Source organism: Cervus elaphus, chromosome 9 (genome assembly GCF_910594005.1).
Source record: "Cervus elaphus chromosome 9, mCerEla1.1, whole genome shotgun sequence".
Taxonomy (NCBI): domain Eukaryota; kingdom Metazoa; phylum Chordata; class Mammalia; order Artiodactyla; family Cervidae; genus Cervus; species Cervus elaphus.
Genome location: NC_057823.1, coordinates 39706882 through 39727731, shown reverse-complemented (window position 1 = coordinate 39727731; position 20850 = coordinate 39706882). Strand labels below are relative to the sequence as shown.

General features: G+C 51.5%; 1 protein-coding gene across 1 annotated transcript; it reads left to right on the top strand.

The window, feature by feature from the left end:
- The first annotated feature begins 11612 nt into the window (after positions 1-11612).
- On the top strand, positions 11613-20695 carry SNCB (synuclein beta). Its single transcript, XM_043912341.1, has 6 exons — positions 11613-11911; positions 12545-12674; positions 15453-15494; positions 15709-15827; positions 19628-19717; positions 20048-20695. The coding sequence occupies exons 2-6, from the start codon at positions 12554-12556 to the stop codon at positions 20078-20080; spliced, it is 405 nt and encodes a 134-aa protein (XP_043768276.1). The 5' UTR covers positions 11613-11911; positions 12545-12553; the 3' UTR covers positions 20081-20695.
- Positions 20696-20850: the final 155 nt, after the last annotated feature.

The following is a 20850-nucleotide window of genomic DNA, read 5'->3' as shown; positions in this document are numbered from 1 at the left end:
CCTCCAGCCTCCCGGCCTTAAACCCACCATCGCCCCGCCCCACTCACCCAGGGCAGGCGACTGGGAGGAGCCAGCGTGGGGTGGGGGGTGGGGTTTTCCGAGGAGGCGGGGCCTATACTACTAGTTCCATCAGCAAGCATTTAGTGAGCACCTTCTGCATGCAGCCTGGGGTCTGGGAACACAGCTGTGACCAGGCAGACCTAGCCTCGGTTCACATGACACTGGCCATTTGGGGGCAAAGACAGGATGGCCGGGGTCAGTATTAGGGGTCTGCCCCTAGTGAAACCACATCCCACCAAGGGTAGACCCTGAATTTAAAGCGGATTGACCCAAACATGGCAGAAAGTGGAGGGGAGCAGGGCGGGGCCAGGTCAGAGACAATACACGCGTGGTGGTGTCTCCCTTTAGGCTCTGCTGTCATTTACCCCCTCAATTTTTGCCACCAATGTCATTTGACACAGGCATGTATCTAGTCTCTGGAAGCCTCTGTGGGTTTTCTTTTCTATGTGATTATTTAGAAACAAGAAGCTTGTGTATTAGAAATCCACATTTTGAAATTTTAGGTTTGGCAAGACTGGGGCCTCCTTCTCCCAATCTGTTGCAGTCAACACTGCCTTTTGGAAGAGCAAATGAGGATCCGCATGGCCCCTGTGTCCCACTGTACTCATGCTTCTTCCCTCCTGTCCACCTGAGCATTCTCCACCTGCCCAGGGCGCACCTGTCCACAGCCGGAGTCACGTCCTCCCTGCCCCCACCTCAGCCAAGTACCTGAACCTCATTGAGTCTTAGCCTTCCTCTCTGTAAAATTGGAATATTAATGAAACACAGCTCAGAAGCTTGCTGTATTAAGTGATATAAAACAAGTCCACAGAACAAGGCCTGCTCAGTGGTCAACAGCGGTCAGCTGAGGGCCTCCCCAGGGTGGAGGAGGGACTGGGGAAGTGAGGGAGGGAAAGCTGGATATCCTTTCCCCGCCTTCTGATCAACAGCCTTTTCTGCAGGGGTTGAAACCTCCCCAAGTTTCTTAAGGTTTCTCACACTCCCCTTGGCCCAGCTCTGTAAGAGACTAGTGTCTTCCCCTCTGCCACACACAGGAGAGCCATGGGTGACAGTTAATATCTGTTCAACCCGCATCTCTAAGCTCCAGGTGGTGCTGCCAGGCCTGTGGGGGGCTGGGTGCTGGGAGGCAGTGAGGAGCAGAAGATGAGTGGCCCCTGTGCTCTGGTCTATCAGGGGAGCAGACACCAGGTCATCTCACAAAGACCTGTGTCACAGCAAACGCAAGCCTCTGAAGGAAACGGATTCACAGGTGGGAGAAGACCAAGTCCATGACCTGAACTGGGGGCTCTAGAGCAGCCCTTCTCAAGAGCATGGATCAGAATCACCTGCAAGGCTTGCTAAATACTGACCGCTGCACTCTGCCTCTGAGGTGGCGCTAGTGGTAAAAAGCCCGCCTGCCAACGCAGGATATGTAAGAGATGTGAGTTCGATCCCTGGGTCAGGAAGATCTCCTGGAGGAGGGCATGGCAACTCACCCCAGCATTCTTACATGGAGAATCCCATGGACAGAGGAGCCTAATGGGCTACAGTCCATGGGGTCACAAAGAGTCAGACAGGACTGAAGTGACTTAGCACAAACAAATGAATACCTAGCTTGGGCTTGAGAACTGGCATTTCTAACAATGAGATGAGCTGATCAGGAACCTCATTTTGAGAACTACCAACTCAGAGGCAGTTCGCAGAAGAGGTGATGTTTGAGCGAGAGTTAATGAGCCAGGTGGAGAAGGGTATCTCTGGAAGTGGAAGCGGCATGTGCAGAGGCTCTAGGGCAAAGGGAACATGAGGTACTGGAGGGAGAGAATAAAGACCACTGCAGCTGACGCCTAAAGGGGAAAGGATGGTGAGTCTTGATGTTAGGAGAGAGGAGAGCCATTGGGTGCTTCAGGGGTTGGGGAGGTAATCAGATGGACTTTCTAGCAAGTTCTCTGGCTGCTGTGTAGGAAACAGACCCTGCTCGATTAAGAGTGAATGGAAGGAGATCTATCTGGATGCAAACATGGTTGTCCAGGTGATAAATGGGGCAGCTGGGAAGATGAGAGAATATGATGGATTTCAGAGATATTTAGAAGGAAGACTCAGTGGTGTTTGGTGGTGGATAGGCTCAGGAGGGCCTTCCCTGGTGGCTCAGATGGTAAAGAATCTGCCTGCAGTGCAGGAGATCCAGGTTTGACCCCTGGGTAGGGAAGATCCCCTGAAGGAGGGCATGGCAACCCACTCATTTTCTTGTCTGGAGAACTCCATGGATAGAGGAGCCTGGCAGGCTACAGTCCATGTGTCACAAAGAGTCAGACATGACTGAGCAACTAACACACACAAACACACAGGCTCTGGAGGTGGGCATGGAGTCCCGGCTTCCTGTTGTTGTATAATAGACCACCCCAAACCCAGTGACTTAAAACTACAATAATCACTTATTTTGCTCACAGATCTGCAATTTGGGTAGCACTTGATAGGGATGGCCCATCTCTACTCCAAAGCCCTGTCAATTGGAGTGGCTCACAGGCTGGGACTGGAGCTGTCTGCTCACTTACAGCGGGGCAGTCTTTGCCGGCTCTCAGATGGAACCTCAGCTGGGGTGTCAACTGGGTTAGCTCTTTGTGGCCTCTCCATGTGACCCCTTGGCTTCCTCATGGCACAATGGCTGGGTTCCCAGGATGAGTGTCCCAAGAGATGAGAGGCAGAAGCTGCCTGTTTCTTAAGGCACCAGCCTGAAACCTGGCGCAGCTTCACCACCGCTGTATTCTATCAGAGTCCCAGGGTCCATGTCCCAGGCACTGTTTTAGGCACTGAGGAACACGGATGTGAACAAAGTTTCTCTTTGCCCTGGAAGTTCCCAGGACTGAGCCCTTGGACCTCAGCTCTGCTCTGTCAACACTTGCCATTTCATGATCCCATTCAGTCATGAGCATTGGATGTCACATGTGCAGAACACCTGTGGCCTGGCATGAAATCCTGAAGAGTGCATCCAACTGCCTGCTCACAGCTCCACTTGGATATCTTACTTGCACCTGCCTCACACATATTGCATTCAAAGCTGAATTCCTGGCTTTCCCCTGTCCCCCGACCTGCCTCTCCCATAATCTTCCCCATCCTTCCACCTGCTCAGCCCAAAATCCTGGACTGGTCCTGACTCTTCTCTCTCTAACCCATCAGTACATTCCATATTCAGCTCTACCTACAAAATATCCAGGATCCAGCCACTTCTCTCCATCTCCATTGCCACACCCTAGCCCAAACGGACTGTCATCTTCCATGTACTATGGCAATGGTATGCATACTGGCTCCAGCTTCCACCGTGGCCCAAGAACAATCTACCGTCTACACAGTTCAGTTCAGTCACTCAGTTGTGTCCGACTCTGTGACATCATGGACTACAGCATGCCAGGCCTCCCTTTCCATCACCCGAGTTTACTCAAACTCATGTCCATTGAGTCAGTGATGCCATCCAGCCGTCTCATCCTCTGTCATCCCCTTCTCCTCCTGCCTTCAATCTTTCCCAGCATCAGGTTCTTTTCCAATGAGTCAGTTCTTTGCATCAGGTGGCCAAAGTATTGGAGTTTCAGTTTCAGCATCAGTCCTTCCAATGAATATTCAAGACTGATTTCCTTTAGGATTGACTGGTTGGATCTCTTTGCTGTCCAAGGGACTCTCAAGAGTCTTCTCCAACATTACAGTTCAAAAGGATCAATTCTTCAGCACTCAGCTTTATTTATAGTCCAACTGTCACATCCATACATGACTACTGGAAAAACCATAGCTTTGACTAGACGGACCTTTGTCAGCAATGTCTCTGCTTTTTAATATGCTGTCTAGGTTGGTCATAGCTTTTCTTCCAAGGAGCGAGCATCTTTTAATTTCATGGCTGCAGTCACCATCTGCAGTGATTTTGGAGCCCCCAAAATAAAGTCTCTCACTGTTTCATTGTTTTCCCATCTATTTGCCATGAAGTGATGGGACCAGATGCCATGATCTTGGTTTTCTGAATGTTGAATTTTGTCAGCTTCTTCACTCTCCTCTTTTACTTTCATCAAGAAGCTCTTTAGTTCTTCTTTGCTTTCTGCCATAAGGGTGGTGTCATCTGCATATCTGGGGTTATTGATATTTCTCCCAGCTTCCCTGAGAGTTCAGTTGGTAAAGAATCCACCTGCAATGCAGGAGACCCCAGTTCGAGTCCTGGGTTGGTAAGATCCGCTGGAGAAGGGATAGGTTACCCACTCCAGTATTCTGGCCTGGAGATGTCCATGGGGTTGCAAAGAGTCGTACATGACTGAGCGACTGTCTACACAGCGAACCTTAAAAAGGAAAGTGAGATCACATCACTCCTGTGCTCACAGTCCAAGGATCTGTAAGGCCTCACCAGCTCTCAGCACCTCCTCCTCATGACTCTCCACCCCTACAGCCACACTGGCTGCCTTGCAGGTCTTCAAACATGCCAGACCCACACCTGCCCTAGGACTTTACACTGGCTGCTTTCTCAGTTCCTACCTCAAGCCAGTCCTTCCCTGCCCACTGCATTTAACTGGTCAAGTGCTCAGCCCCCACTGCAGCACTCCCATGCTCTTTCTCTTCTTTGCTTTCTCTCCAAGCACTTCCACCTCCTGACACACCGTATATTTTACTTATTTATTTTACTCATCATCTGCCTTCTGGTGCTAGAACATAAGGTCCCCAGGGCCTCTTTTACTCACGACTCTGTTCTGCAGTTCCTAGGACAGGGCCTGGCTCATGACAAGTACTCAGAAGTCAGAGCAACAAGGGAGAACTAACATTAGACTGATTTTGACAAAAGTAACACAGTCTAAGGGATCTTATTTAGTCACTTAGTTCATTTGCTAATTATCTGCCTTCTCCTTCTTGAACGGTAAGCTCTAGAAGAGCAAGAACTTCATGCATCTTGTTTTCTGCTGAGTCTCCAGTACCTAGAACAGTACCTCACACACAGTAGACACTCAGGAAAGACCGGAAAGACTAGATGCCAGGGACCAGTTACTTTCCCTCTCTGGTTATTGGTTCTTTCATTTGTAAAGTGGGACTGTAAATGCCTGCTTTAAAGGACTGACTTCAGGACTTAGTGATATAATAGATATAGTGCCTGGCACACAGGTGTTCAATCAGTATTACCCACCTCCCCCGTCTGATCTTAGGCCCACACCCTGCCTTCCTGCCTTCCTCCTCATCCTGAGGCCTGGACAGCAGGAATGTTGGTATATGTCCAGTCACAGGGTAAGGCCCCACATGCAGAGTTATAAAGACACATCTGGATTTTTATAGAACCCAAGCAGAAACTAGGATCCTGGGACTCTCTTCAGAGAACCCCTGCTGCTCCAGTTGGGATTTTTCTCCCATCCCCTTCCCCACACTCTCCCAGGCTTCCCTCTCATCAGAAGCTTCTTAGTACATTCTTAAGAAGGGAAGAGAAAAGAGGAATAGAGGGGCCTATTTTCCAGGAGAGAGAACAAAAACAAAGAAAGGGTCCTGAGAACTCACAGGTTTAGGGTCTGGCCAGAAAGAGACTCAGGGGTCTGAACTCTGCCATCCTATGCCCTAAAGGAGGGCCAACGACGTGACGTGGGGGTAAAGAGTCCAGTGTGCTGGAAAGTGGTGACCCGGTAACCATGCCACCTTCTTCTGGAGACAGCTCCTATGCAGATAGAGAAGGAAAGATGTAGCAAATGTTAACAACTGGCGAACCTAGGTGAGGATATCTGGGTATTCATTGTGCTAATATTGTGACTTTTCTAAAGGTTTTGTTCATTGTATTATATTTGGGTTCCCTAGTGGCTCAGATGGTAAAGCATCTGCCTGCAGTGCAGGAGACCTGGGTTTGATCCCTGGTTCGGGAAGATCCCCTGGAGAAGGAAATGGCAACCCATTCCAGTATTCTTGCCTGGGAAACCCCATGGACAGAGGAGCCTGGCAGGCTACAGTCCATGGGGTCACAAAGAGTTGGACATGACTGAGCAACTTCACATTATGTTTGGAACTTTTCTCTAGGCTTGAGGTTTTTAAAAATTAAAAAAATTGGAGGTAAAAACCCTTTGCGGGGCAGAGGGGCTAGTGGCTCACTCAATAACTATTCTTCCCTTCTCATACCTTGATTCAAGGAAGTCATAAGCCCAGAGAGATCACCAAACTTTTCTAACGTCCCTGCAGTTAGGTGTAGCCAATGAGAGGTAGGCAGGAATTGTTGGCTTCCAGGAAAATTCCTTAAGAAAAAGACAGAAAGCTGGCAGTGTTCTTTTTACACTACTTCCCTTCCTTCTGCTTTCTGCATGGACATGATGGATGGAGCTGCAGCAGCCATCTTAGGCCATGAAGTGGCCTTGAAAGTGGAATCCAGGTACTAAGAATAATTGAATAGGAAGTTAGGATTCTGGGTCTCTGATGCTTGTGAAGTCATCACACCAACTATGGACTGCCTACTACATGACTTCTTTAAGTGAAAGAATAAATAGCTGCTTTGCTAAGCTTCTGATGAGCAGCCAAATGAACTTCCTACCTGATTCATAATTTAACACATTTTCTATTCCCTCTACACTCTGGACTTTTCCACCTGCTGGATCCCCTGCTGGGAAAGTTCACCACCCTATTGTAAGGTCCTTCTCATTTTTCAAAACCCAGCTTGAATGTCACTTTCTCCTGGAGGTTTTCCCTGGATGCTTCCTCTCTCCTGGACTCACGAAGCCTCCTGTGGTTGTTTAGTCACTTAGTCGCGTCTGACTCTTTGTGACCCCATGGACTGCAGCACACCAGGCTTCCCTGTCCTTTACTATCTCCTGGAGTTTGCTCAAACACATGTCCACTGAGTCGGTGATACCATCCAACCATCTCATGCTCAGCCATCCCCTTCTCCTCCTGCCTTCAGTCTTTCCCAGAATCAGGGTCTTTTCCAATGAGTCTTTTCCTGGTGCTGCTGTTAAACTCCTCCGCAACCCACTTGCTGCCCATCTGAGGATTCTTTATTACTTGTTGTTTTGGCTTCTCTTTAACATCTGTCCTCTTGTCCTCTAATCCCCTTGGTTTCCCTGCCACCGCACTCTCCAGCTTCTCCTCCTCTCTGTGCTGCTTCTTCTCAGCCTTTCCCTGGGCTCCTCTGCCCCTGGCCACTCAGGAAGTTTGCAGTGACTCAGCATTCTGTTCCGACCCTCCATTCTTTTCAGTCTCTGTTCCTCTGGGCAGTTGCATCCTCCCCATGACTCCAGCCACCACCTCTATGCAAAAAACTCCAAATCCAATGGTGTCCTGGGCTGGCTTGGATCAGCTTGTAAGAACAAAGTTTTAGGAATTTTGTGAGCCAGACATTAAAGTCATTATTAAAAATTAAATAAACTTATGGTTATATAAATATGTTTAAAACAAAGATAATAAGCACTTAAAACATAACTTCCTAATTGTTTTACTATTATCTATGCTTTTCAGGTTATTTTGTATCTATTTTACCTGAATGGTGGAAATGCTGTATAAGGGTGTGCTACCACATGTCTCTTCCCAACTCTCTGCTCAGAGACATCACAGTAACAGCTTGAAACAAACCACAGGGTAGAATTTACACCACAGGTATGGACAAACTCTACAAGGTGCTTCTCTGCTTGGAAAGCCATGTATGAAAGACTTCCCAGTATACCATGGCCCAAATGAATATCTGAAGCCAGCATGGAAGAGCTTCCTAAGTTCCAGGCTCAGATAACGCTTGGCTGCACACCTTGTCCAGCTCGTCTATCAGGCATAGCACATTCGGTGTGCCCTAAACAAGCTCACCCTCCAAAGCTGCCCCAGCCCCTCAATACCTATTTCCTTTTTTGCAGCAGCATCACTCACCCCATTGTCCAAGCCAGAAACCTGGGGATCTTCCTGGATTCATTCCACTTCCTCTTCCCAACATCCAATAAGTTACATCCAAAATGATGCTCAGGTCCCCCCTCCAGTCCTGTTCCAGACTCACTGAGGCTTCCCTCCTCTAGGCTTTATCATTCTTCCTGTGGATTCTGCCTCAGGTCCCTCATTGCTCTTGCTGCTTCCAGCAGTGTCCCCCTCCAACCCACCTCCATTTGGCCCCCATAAAATGCAGATCTCATTTAGGTTTCTCTTGGGCTTAAAATCCTTCAGTGACTTCCCAATTCTTACAATAGGAAGACGACACCCTTCGTATGGTCTTCTTTCTCTCTTCTTCCTCTCTCCTTCCTACTGCTTGGTCCTTCCTCATCTGACATTCAGGGAATCTTAGTCAAGAGTCACAAACATCACTTCTTGGCTTATTAACCAGATACGGAGTTTATTAACCAGTGGGCAGCTCAGAAACTTTCCTGGAAGACCAGAGTCCCCTTGGAGACCAAGCAGCCTGGAATGATGCCCAAATCACATCATCAAGCAGTCCCAGGAAGACTCCCCAGATGCTACAGCTGAGCACAGACAGTACAGCTTGCCCTGTTGGTGCTAGGTGCTCCCAGAAGCAGTGTCACAGCTGCCCCTGGTCCCTGGCAAGAACTGCCAACACCGCTTGTCTTTAACTAAGCAGACTCCCCTCCTTTGCTGCTGCTTCCTGGCACTAGGTTCAGGTTCCAGGTCTGGAGCCGGGATGTCTGGGGCTGAGGTCACGTGTCCTGGAAGCAAGGAAAGCTGGGAAAGCATTGTCAGCTCCTAGATGGGGAGGAGGCTCTACCTCATAAGGTGGGGAATCCCACAGACATAGGAGGGAGGCAGTTTCAATGCTGAGAGGCCAGCAATAACAACAGCTGTCCCCCATGCTAGCTTTTAAAATTACACAAGTAAAACACTCTTCAAGGTAAAATAGTCAAACAGCGCAAGAATGAAGGTGATGAAATGTACAAGCTTCTTTCCTTGAGTTCTCTCAGTCCCATTTGCCAGGGGCAACTATTGTAAACAGTGTTTTGGAAGTTCTTAGGGGTGTGTTCTTTGTATATCCAGATGTCTGTATTTATATTTAAGATGTCTGTATATAACTGTGTAACTGCAAATGCTTTCTTTGTGTCAAAATTGACCAGCTCCATAAGAAAAGGGAACCCTCCTATACTGTTAATGGGACTGTAAATTGATTAAGCCAATATAGAAAACAATATGGAGGACTCACAAAAAAGTAAAAATAGAGTTGCCATATGATCCTACAAACCCACTCCTAGGCATATATTGAGAGAAAACTATAATTCAAAATGATACATCCACCCTAATGTTCATAGCAGCATTATTTACAATAGCCAAGGCATGGAAACAATCTAAATGTCCAGTAACAGATGAATGGACAAAGATGTTGTGGTACATATATACAATGGAATATTACTCAGCCATAAAAAAACAAAGAAATAATGTTGTTTGCAGAGATATAGATGGACCAGGAGATTATCATACTAAGTGAAGTAAGTCAAAAAGAGATAGACAAATACTATATGATATCACTTAAAATATAACACAAATGAACTTATCTGTGAAAGTGAAAGTCACTCAGTCATGTCCGACTCTTTGCGACCCCATGGACTGTAGTCCATGGAATTCTCCAGGCCAGAATACCGGAGTGGGTAGCCTTTCCCTTCTCCAGGGATCTTCCCAACCCAGGGATCAAACCCATATCTCTTATATCTCCTGCATTGGCAGGTGGATTCTTTACCAGCTGAGCCACAAGGGAAGCCCAAGAATACTGGAGTGGGTAGCCTATCCCTTCTCCAGCGGATCTTCCCAACCCAGGAATCACACCAGGGTCTCCTGCATTTCAGGTGGATTCTTTACCAACTGAGCTATTAAAGAAGTCAATAAATAAAGTCACAGTCACAGAGAACAGATTTGTGGTTTCCAAGGGGGCAGGGAGTGAGGGAGGGATGGATTGGGAGTTTGGGATTAGCAGATGCAAACTATTATATATATTAAATGGATAAACAATAATGTCCTACTGTATAGAACAGGGAATTATATTCAATATCCTGTGATAAACCATAATGGAAAAGAATATAAAAAGAATATATATATATATGTATAACTGATCACTTTGCTCTGCAGTAGAAATTAACATATTGTAAATCAACTATATTTCAATAAAATAATTTTTAAAAAAATTAGCTCCACACGTTACAGTTTGGTACCTTGGCTTCTCTCGAGACCTCACACCATGTCTTATACTCCTATATCAATGCACATGGGTCTAACCCATCCTTTCTAATGACAACATTGCACTGGGTGGATGAACCATAATTAACTAGCCAGTCCTCTACAGATAGACATTTAGATTATTTTCAGTTTTTTGCTACAAAACTATGCTGCAGTGAAAATCTTTGCACACATGTCTTTGTGTGCTCATGAGAGTAGAGATCCAAAGGATGAATTCCTGGAAGAGGAACTAACTGTTGGCTCTAAAGGAGCATGCATTTATGCCTTTGGTAAACATTGCCAAATTGTCTTCCAAAAAGCATGTGCCAGTTTGCAGCTCTACCAGCAATCTGTGAACAATTTTTTCCAGGCCCTGCATAGTCTGGCTCCTGGCTGCCCTCTCACCTCATCATCTGACACTTACACACCTTACATTTTCAACTGCAGTGCCTTTGTGGATGCTATGTCCACAACCCAAAATGTCCTTCCTCCCTTGTCTGCCAGATGAAATTCCACAAGGCCCAGCTCAGATGTCACCTCCTCTGTACAGCCTTACCTGACTCTGTTGAGCTGTCAGAGACCCCTTCCTCTGGTATCCCACAGCTTCCTGGGCATAATTCTGTCATACACCAACTGAGGACCTATGTGTGACTGGCACTGTAGGGCCATTTTGACAATCCAGACCATAACCACAGAAAAAAGGATCAGGTGCACCTACTTCTCCTTCCCTGTTGTTTCTTCTGCTACATTGTGTTTTATCTGTTCCCAAGCACAGTCCTGCCTCCGGGCCTTTGCACATACAGTTCCCTCTCTGTGGATCTTGCCCTCAAGCATCTTGGCCTTGGTGCTTCTCTGGAATCTCTGTTCCCATTCACCTCCTCACAGAGGCCTTCCCTGACCGCCAGATCTCAAGCACCCCTACTCTGGTAACTCTTGTCCATCTCCATTTTAACATCTCCATGACTCTTATCACAAGCTGAAATAACCTTTGGTTTAAGCACTGATGTTTATTTTCTGTCCTGTGTCCCGTCTCTGCACACGCACAAATTCACCACTGCAAACTCCCCAAGAAGGAGGGGTCTAGTTTTCCTTTTGTGCGGTCTCCAGTCTCAAATCTGCCTGGTACCTAAGAGCTCAGTAAACGTTCGCTGAATGAACCATCCATATTTTACAGAAGAGGAAACTGACATTCAGAAAGGAGAGCTGAGTATCCCAAGGTCCCACAGCTAATAAAGACCTCCAAACCCATCTGAACACTAAAACCAACTGCAGTATTTCTCCCGTGCTCTCAGCACGCCGCATTGTGTCTCCCACCAGACTAGGTTCCTGGGGGACAGGACTTAAGTCCGATGACGCTCCGGGGTCCCCAGCGGCGTGTTCCGGGCCCGCCCCGTGAGGCTAGCGGGCTCCGCGGAGATGTCACCCTCCCCGCCTCCTGTCAGTCAGGCCGAGGGGGTGGCGCGGCCGCCAGGGGGGGGCGCTGAGCTCAGAGCTGCCGCAGCGCCCCAGCCGGAGCAGGAGCGCGCGAGACAGCAGGGCGCTAGGAGCGAGCGGCGGCTGGCGAAGCACTCCAGGCCCGGGCTCTACTTCACCTCGGCTCGGGGCTCGCGCCTCGTCTGCTGCAGACCAGCCTGAACGCCTGGCCACGGCCCGATCCGCCCGAGCCCACCCCGGCCCAGCCCAGCCGAGCCCGTGCGTCCGCCTGCCGCAGCCTCTGCCGCAGCCGCCACTCCATCCCCAACCCGGGCCCCGCATCTAGGTGAGGCGGCCGCGCTCCGGGCGCCCCGGGCTGAGGAAAAGGGGGAAGGTCTGGGAATGGAGTGGAGAGGGGACGGGGTGGGATGGGGAAGGGGCTGGAGAACGTAAACAGGACGCCGGGGGTGCTGTCCGTGTGCGATCCGGGGTATGGATCTCTCTTACTTGGTGTCTGCAACTGCCTGGATGGCCGTGTGGACGTGCGCCCGCGCCCGTGTGCCCCGTGGTATGTCCGCGTGTCCGTGCGCGTCAGAATGTCTGAGGGTCCTGTGTGTGCACGTGAGCGTGTCCAAGGAGTATGTTTGTTTGCATGGCCGTGTGTCTGTCGCGTGTGTGCAGGCAGGCCCCCGGGCTTCGCGCCGTGCCCAGCACTCCGCTTCCGCGGGGCTGCAGGTTGCAGGGCCCCGGATAACCGAGGCGGGGGGCCCCTCCTGCGTCCACGGGTTTCAAGGACGCTAGGACTCGCCGCGGCCCTGTGGCCTGGCGCTGGGGAAGGGAGTAAGGTGGGAGGAGGTTCCGGGCCCGAAGGGCGCCTTCGGTCTCAGGGGGAGGGGATGGGACACCTGCGGTCTCTGCACAAGGGCTGGGGTGAGGATGCGGGCGAGCGCGCCGGTGCCCGTGTGTTCGTCCTCCCCAGGCCGCCAGGATGGACGTGTTCATGAAGGGCCTGTCCATGGCCAAGGAGGGCGTCGTGGCCGCCGCGGAGAAAACCAAGCAGGGGGTCACCGAGGCCGCGGAGAAGACCAAGGAGGGTGTCCTCTACGTCGGTGGGCGAGGGGCGGGGCTTCCGGGGCTTCGAGGTTTGGGTGTCCTCCGAGGGGACAGAGCCGAGGTCCTTAGAGCGAGGAAGTGGGGGGTCTGGGCCGGAGAATATGAGTCAGCAGATGGGCCCGGGTTAGCAGGGGTCACTGAGGACATAGCCAGCTGATGGAAACCTGGGTCAGTGATGACACCGACGGTAGGGGGGAATGGAGAAAGGGTTGATGAGGGTGGAGTTCAGCTGAAAGTCCAGAGAAGCAAGGCAGGAGTCAAAGGAGATAGCCTTCTTCAGCTGCTTCTTCCCATTATTAATAGTTACCTGGTGTTGAACCCTTACTGTCTGCCAAGTACAGTGTGAAATACATCTGCAACATCTATTACCTCATTTAATGCTCCCTGCCCATCCACAGACCAGGGAAACCCCGGCTTCCCAGAGCTTTAATTCTCTTGCTCAAGGTCACAGCTGACAAGACCTGAAGCTGAAGTTTGAGCCAAGTTTTATGGATTCCAAAGTGCCCCCCTCCCCTTACCACTCTCCTTCCTGGATTGTTGGGGCTCCCTCCCAGCACTGCTCTCCACCTCTGAATCTCTCCTCCCAGTGGTTCCACCATTGGCACCTCTCCTCGGGGTCTACCGTCCTTGCAACTGCCAGCTGTCATCAGGAGAAAGGCCAAGTGGTTAAAATATCTAACCCTAAGTGGGGGAAAAGAAAAAGAGGGAGCCTTCAGGGTCATTTGCATAAAGGGAGGCAAGAAACTCTGCATTCAGTCTGCCGATTCAGGGCTTACTTTTGTGTGATAGACTTATCTTCTATGCATGCTGCAGAGGGTTGGCTAACCTGCCCAGGGCTGTGGCAGATTTGGAATGGTGGTAATTTGAAAAATACTTATTGATCACCTACTCTGTGCTGGTAGGTGCCAGCTCTGCTGATGGTGAGGTCAAGTATTCTAGTGTCGGGCTTTGACATCCAGTGGCTGGGGCGGGGAGCCACTTTGGTAATCAAAGAGGGTAGCATTTGAGCTGAGCCCAGAGAATAAGGAGGGTTAGGGAGGGAGGAGCAGAAAAGACAGGTGCAAAGAGCCCTGGGATGAGGTGAAAGATACTGGGTTTGAGAGCAGAGGGCAGGAAGCAAGGGTAAGAAGTGAGATCAGAAACAGCCAGTTCATGAGGGGCCCTAGCAGGCAAAGCATTAGTATGACTGCCATGGCAGACTGTGAGCCAGGGACCGACATGATCTGGCTTCAGTATAGAGAAGTCCCCTAGCACTCTGGGGACAGAACAAATTACAGGGAGGCCCGCTGGGAGGTAACATAGCCATGAGATGAGGGTGGTTAGAGCTAGGGCAGAGGTGATGGAGACTGGGAGAAGGCTTGAGCCCACACCTTCTGGACCCTAGCTCTGGCCTCCTCCTCCCTCAGCCCTTTCACTCCTGTGGACCCCTGACATCCCTGACACTGTCTCCCTGCTAACAGACTCAACAACCACCTCCTTTCCCCCTAGGTTAGTACCTCCTGCTCCTTCCCCTGAGCAAGAACTCCTGATGGTCCCCGGCTCCTACTCGTCAAAGCTTCAGCTCCCTATAGCCTAGCATTTAACCTGCCTCGTGGTTCCATCCTAGTCTCCATCACTCTGAGCACACAGACCATGTCAACATGCTCCATGCAGACCCTAAAATCACACCTCTCTAGGCCTCGCCTACATGGTTCCCTGTCCCTAGAACACCCTCCTCAGTCCCGTTTCTGTGTATCCACTGCTCCCCATTTGTCAAGACCTGGGAAAAGCCCCCTCCCCCATCCTGCACCCCCAGGAGGCCCAAACTTCCTCTCCCCACTACTTTGAAGTCCAGGGCACCAACTTTCCTCTTCTCTGTCCCTCATCTAACAGTGAGCCATCAGCCTGGGCCTTGAATCAGAGAAGGTGCCAACAAGAGTTTGTGCGAGGAATAAATAGAAGTGCTTGCACAACCCCCCTTCCCCATCCACCGGTCTCTGGATGTGGCTGGCCTTAGCCCTGAGAAGCCCATCCACCTGCACCCTCCTCCTGCCAGCCTCAGCTGGCCCACACTCCTGTTTCTGACTCTATTAGCTATTGTCTGGGTTGCGAGATCCTCAGGATTAGAGACATCCCACTCTCCCAAGTGTTCCCACCCCCAACTCAGGACAGGCTCTCTTGCCTTTCCCAGTTGCTACCCTCCTGGGAAGACCCAGCCAATGCCGTGGCTGTCAGTCATAATCTTCACGTCATCCTTAGACCCATCCTACATCTAAGACACTCCCTACTTTGGCCAGAAGAAGAGATTTGCACCCTATTGAAAGAGAGTCTTAAGAAATGGAGCAGGGGATGTGGGGATGTGGGGATGTGAGTGTACTGGGGCAGGATGTGGGCAGTTGTGCACCAGGGGCACCTTTCCAAAGACAGAATCTTTTCGCCCCACCCCCAGGTCCACCCCCACCCCGACCTGCTCCCATCCAGGGCAGAGGATTAAATGAACCGGCAGGCAGAGTGCTTTCCCAGTGCTGGATCATGGGCAACATCCAGAGGAGGGTGGGCCAGGGCACGGGGGGTCAGGGGAGGGGGTCGGCAGGGCGGGGACAGACAATGGGGAGAACTGGATGTCCAGATGACGCAGGCATGGAAGGGGGCACCTGTGGGATCTGGGGGCCCAAGAAGGCAGGGAAAGACCAGGATGCCCATGCTGCCTGGGTCCCTCTGCCCGCTCTCTAACCACTGTGCTTGCTGGCGGCTGTTCCCTTGGCCCTTAAGTGTGCTCCGTTTTGTCTCTACAGGAAGCAAAACCCGAGAGGGGGTGGTACAAGGAGTGGCCTCAGGTACTAGCCCAACCCTGCCCAGCCTTGTTCCCTCACCCTGGCCCGGGGTCTGGCTGACATCCAGAGAGTGGGGGGAGAGAGCAGTGGAAGAGGGTACCCCCAAAGCTTTCTGGGGGGTGTAGTACTCTGTGGGAAGTCAGCCCCTGGGACACTACAGAGGAGGAAGGCATCTATGTCTGCTTGACCTTTGCCCCCAACCATCTCCCTGACGCAGTGGCTGAGAAAACCAAGGAGCAGGCATCACACCTGGGAGGAGCCGTGTTCTCTGGGGCTGGGAACATTGCAGCAGCCACAGGTCTGGTGAAGAAGGAAGAGTTCCCTGCTGATCTGAAGGTGCGTTATCCTTCCAACACACACACACACACACACACACACCAGGTACCCCCATAAATCTGCCACCAGGCTCCCTGCTCCCCCAGCCAGCCTGGGGCACAAGCCACCTTGCCTAACATTCTGCAGGGCCCAGCTAGACACAGTTCGGCATGAGTCTGCATGTAGCTGTGTGCGGGCATGGCGCTCCCCGTGACTGTGACCCAGATCTGGATTGGATACGTGTATCCTGCTCGTGAGTGTGATCTGGGCTGCTTTTGGCCTCATCCACATATGTCGCTGATTGTTCGCTCATGTCTTTTCAATCAACAAGTATTCTGCCAGGGAGGGATTGTTCTAGGGGTTACCACAGTGAATAAGTGGTAACTATTCACTGACTCTGACTCTGTAGTGGGAGAAGATACAGTAAACAGCTAACCAGTACACAAGATGATTTCAGACAGGAATATGTGCTATGAAGAAAACAAGAGCAACGGGATAGAGAGTCAAGGGGTGAGGGGGCTACTTTAGTTGGGAGGGCTTCTTTGAAAAGGTGACATTAGAACTGACACCCAAGTGATGAGGCACACCATGTGGGAAGTCTATTTCAGGTAGGAGGAACAGCACATGCAAAGGCCCCGAGGCAGACATGAGCAGAAGTGGGCCATGGGGAGGGGTGAACTGTGTCTCACACATTTGTGCAGACATGTTACCCCAGGCAAGTGGTGGCAGCAACCCATGTGTGCACGAAGTCAGATACCTTCCTTACGACATGCTTCAGGGTCAGAGCTGTGAGCTCTGGAGCCCCACAGAGCTGGATCTGAGTCTCAGCTCCATTGCTTCTTGACTGTCTGGCCCTGGGCAGGTCCCATCAAGTCTCTGAGCCTGATTCTTTGCCTCTAAGACAGGAGATGAACACAAGAGGACTTTTGTGTAGATTAGAGACAATGTAGCTTAGAGGTGTTCAAAAACCTAAGTGTGCATCAGATCACCAGGAGGCCAGGTTGAAATACAGACTGTTGGTCCTATTCCTAGAATTTCTGATTCAGTAGGTCTGAGGTAGGGCTAGAATGTGCATTTCTAAAAGGTATCTGGGTGATGTTGATGCTGCAGGTCCAGGGATCACACCTTGAGAACCACTGACGTAAAGAGCCTGGATGGCATATAGTGAATGCTCAGTAAGAGATGATGGCCCCGCGATCACATGATCAGCCTGTGTGTGCCCCCAGGGGCTTGTGTCATAGGTGTGCTAGGACGTTGCACTCTGTGGATCTATACACCATCTGCACAGACATGCCTCCTGTGCGGTGCCCCATGTTTTCCATGTACAAATGCCGAATCTGCCTCCATGGGGGCGGGGCCTCCTTCCATGTGATCTCGGCATGAGCGGATCCATCCACTGGGCTGGGGGAGGAGACCACACAGCACCCTCCACTCTAGACATTCTGCTCAGTTGGTTCCTCCCCTCAGCTCAGAAGTTCTGGTTCAAGTCCTGTCTCTGCATTTTACCAGCTGTGTGACTTCCCATTTCTTATCCTTGTTTCCAGTGATCACTCCCATTCATTGATCTCTTGTGTGGGCAGGTGCTGTTCTAAAGATTGTACATGGAGTCACTCGATGAATCTTCACAATGTCCCTATAAAAAAGGCATCACAATTAGCACATCTTAGAGGTAAAAGAACTGAGACTCAGAGAGGTGAAGTGACTTACTCAAGATCCCAAATCCAGCCTGCCCCCATGAGAAGGTAGTTGGGAGGTGCTAAGCTCAGGTTCATGTCATTGTAGTCCCTTGATGCCAACATGGAACCAGGCCCAGTACTGAGAGCTAGGGTGCAGAGAAGGCAGAGCTGTCAGCTTGAGGCTTGGTGAGGGGGCCTTTGCACACAACCGTTTTTCTCAGGCTGCCTTCCTCTTACCATCACTTGTTGACATTTCAAACCTCTTCTCTCAAGAGAACTCAAGATCATAGACTTACAATCCAAAGCCAGGCCTTTGGGGCCACTGGGCCCGTGGAGAACTCATGCAAGCTAAGCGTGTGAGTTTCTGTCTCTACCTCTCAGCCTGCCAACATATAGATAGTATCGTGGAAGCCTCCCCATACGCCTACAAAGCAAAGATACCATCCCACTTCCCATCCGAGGCAGCTGAGATTAGAGGTGAAACAACTTACCTGATGCCAAAAGGTAGTGAATAGCAAGGCTGGAGTGGTTTTTAAGTGAACTTCTTACTGAAGTACATTATGCAGAAAACATTCATGCAGAAAACACGCAGATCCATGGAATTTTCACAAACTCAACTCTCCCCAGGTAACCAAGCACCCAGATCAAAACACAAAACACAAGACATAGCTCGTTAGAAGCCCCCTTTACACTCCCTCCCACCCCTACTCCCAGGGCTAAGACTAGGGTGAGGAAAGGGAAGTGCCTGGGGCACAAAATTTAAGGGGGCGCTTATTCCAGGGTCTCATTTACATCCCAGGCACCTGACTCTCCTCACCTTTGTCCTGTCCCCCTCCACAGTTAATTGCTTCTATCACCACAGATTATCTGAGTGTCTTTCAGCTTCATGTAAACGTTATCCTAAAGCACATGTTCTTTTGTACCCAGGTTCTTTCACTCATCAGTAAGAAGGGGAGTCAACCACGCCTTGGTGTGCACTGGGTTTCCCCATCCTAGACGTGCAGTACCCTCTGTGTGATAGGACCACAGTGCACACATCCATTCTCCTGCTGTTGGATATTTGTTTCCAAACAATGTGCAGAGCTGGGATTCTTCGCATTCTGTTTCTTTCCTGGGTTCTGGTCATAGCTGGGTGACTTTGGGCAAGCTAACAGTTCCCCACTTCCCGGGCTGTGATGGACTCCCTTGTAACTAGGGGAAGTGAGCTCAGCCAGGAGTGTAAACTCATGTGGTCACAGGGCCCACCTAGACAGGTAATGTGAAGGAGTTGAAGCTGCCTGGATGGAGCTGGAGTAACTAGAGCGCCGACGTGCCAGCCCTCATGGGTCCCAAGATTCTTACCTCTGCCCAGTAGGGAGGGACAGTGGTTACATGTGCAAGTGGGGGACATGGTGGGTCCCCTTGCCTACAGAGCATGAACCTCAGGTTACTGTGTGCGCCCATGTGTGCAGTCAGCTCAGTCTCGTGTTTGTGCACACATATGTGCTCGCTCACAGGGGACTGGCCATGTGTCTGGCAGCCCCCTATTTGCATGTATGCTGGCCTGCACAGGTCTGGGCAGCAGATGCTGTGGGGAGGGGAGAGTCTTAGCTCACACATCCAAGCAACACCATGAGCTGTTGCTTCCAGCTTATCTTAAAATAGCAACAGCTGAAGAAACCAGGCCACACAGGGCCCTGGGGGAGGGATGGGTGGAAAGTGGCAGGGGAATGGCTCAGAGCCTCTGCTCAGCTCTGTCCCTGAGCCTCCATCTCCCTCCAGCCCAGAGGAGCCTCCAGGGTTATCTCAGGGTCCTCGTAAGCACCCCCACCTACAGAGCTGACACAAAGAGGGACAAATGGATGATTACGTGTGCTATCTCCCCATCCCACCCAGTCCCATCAAGGGAAGCACAGGAGGCTGTCAGCTGCTGGGAGAGGGGTATGTGTACCCACAATCCCTGGACACCCCCAGCTTCAAGCCTTGATTGGAGGGATTTCACTGCTCCATCCCTTTTCCAAGGCACTCCAAATAAACAATTAAAAATTCTGGTTGCACTGCCAACAAAGCCCAGCCTTCCCCCGATCAGCCAACATCTTCTCAGGGTAGGAATCTGGGGGGCATGCCCAGCTGGCCTCACAGGCCCTGTCTCTTCTCTTCGTGCAGCCAGAGGAAGTGGCCCAGGAAGCTGCTGAGGAGCCACTGATCGAGCCCCTGATGGAGCCTGAAGGGGAGAGTTATGAGGAACAGCCCCAGGTGAGGGATGGGGCTTTGGGCATCCCCAGCTGGGGTGGGAGGTTCTGGCAGGATAAGTTTGGGCCATTGAGTTTTCAGGCTCCCAGACCCCAGACCCCAGAGATGGCAGCAGGGAGGGAGGACAGATGGAGCCTGTCGCTGGGTCTCAGGCACTCCTGCCCAGGAACATCCCAGCCGTCCCCAAATTCTAGGTCTCTCCCCTGCCCAGAGGGAGGGGCGTTCGGCATTCCTCTTGGTGGGCAAAGGGTCTCGGGGCGCGGCCTGGCCACTTGGTCTCCAACCCCTTCCTCTTTTGCTCTTCTCCACTCTACCCCCATCCCTCTGATGCAGGAGGAGTATCAGGAGTATGAGCCAGAGGCGTAAGGGCCCAGGACGGCCCCCCACCAGCAGCACAATCCCTTCCCGGTCCCCTGCCCCGCCCCCCAGAGCCAGGGCTGTCCTTCTACCCCTTCCCCTCAAAACACGAGATCTTCCTTCGCTCCGAGGCGCCCCCTCGGAGCCCGTGTTTGAGTCTATCTGTCTGTCCTTCCCGCCCGCGTCCAACCCTGGGGCGTGGACAGGGCTGGGGCTGCGGCCAAGGCTGGGAGCCTCGCAGCACGTATGTTGCCCCTTCCGCGCCCCATCCCGTATGGTGTCTGCGCGGTTGTAGCATGTTCTATGTGTTTTTAAACGAACAGGAAAGCGACGGCTCCCCTCCACCCCCCGATAGAGGCTCTCTGAAGGGCCTCCGGGCACCCCCGCCAAAGTCCTCCAGAGCACTCCCACATCGACCCCAAGAACCTTTTTTTTTCTTTTAAACCAAAACCAGGAGCCAGGCTGTGCCATGACCCCTCCCCCAGCCGACCAGGTCCGAGCGCGGGCGTCGTGTGTCGTGATTGTAGCATGGAGGTCCCCCACCCTCGTGTGAGCGTGTTCCGGGAGGGCGGGTCCGGCCGCCCCCCTCCCCGCGTGTCCATGAATAAAGCCAATCTGTCTGTAGCAGGCGCCGCACGGGCAGGGCAGGGCAGGACTGGGCTGGGCGCTGGATGGGGGCGGCCGACAGACTTCCAGGTTACAGCCTGCCTCACTCCACTCTTTGGGGCCCGGCACACTCTGCCCATGTGTAAGACTGACCACCTCGGGCCTCAGCTCCT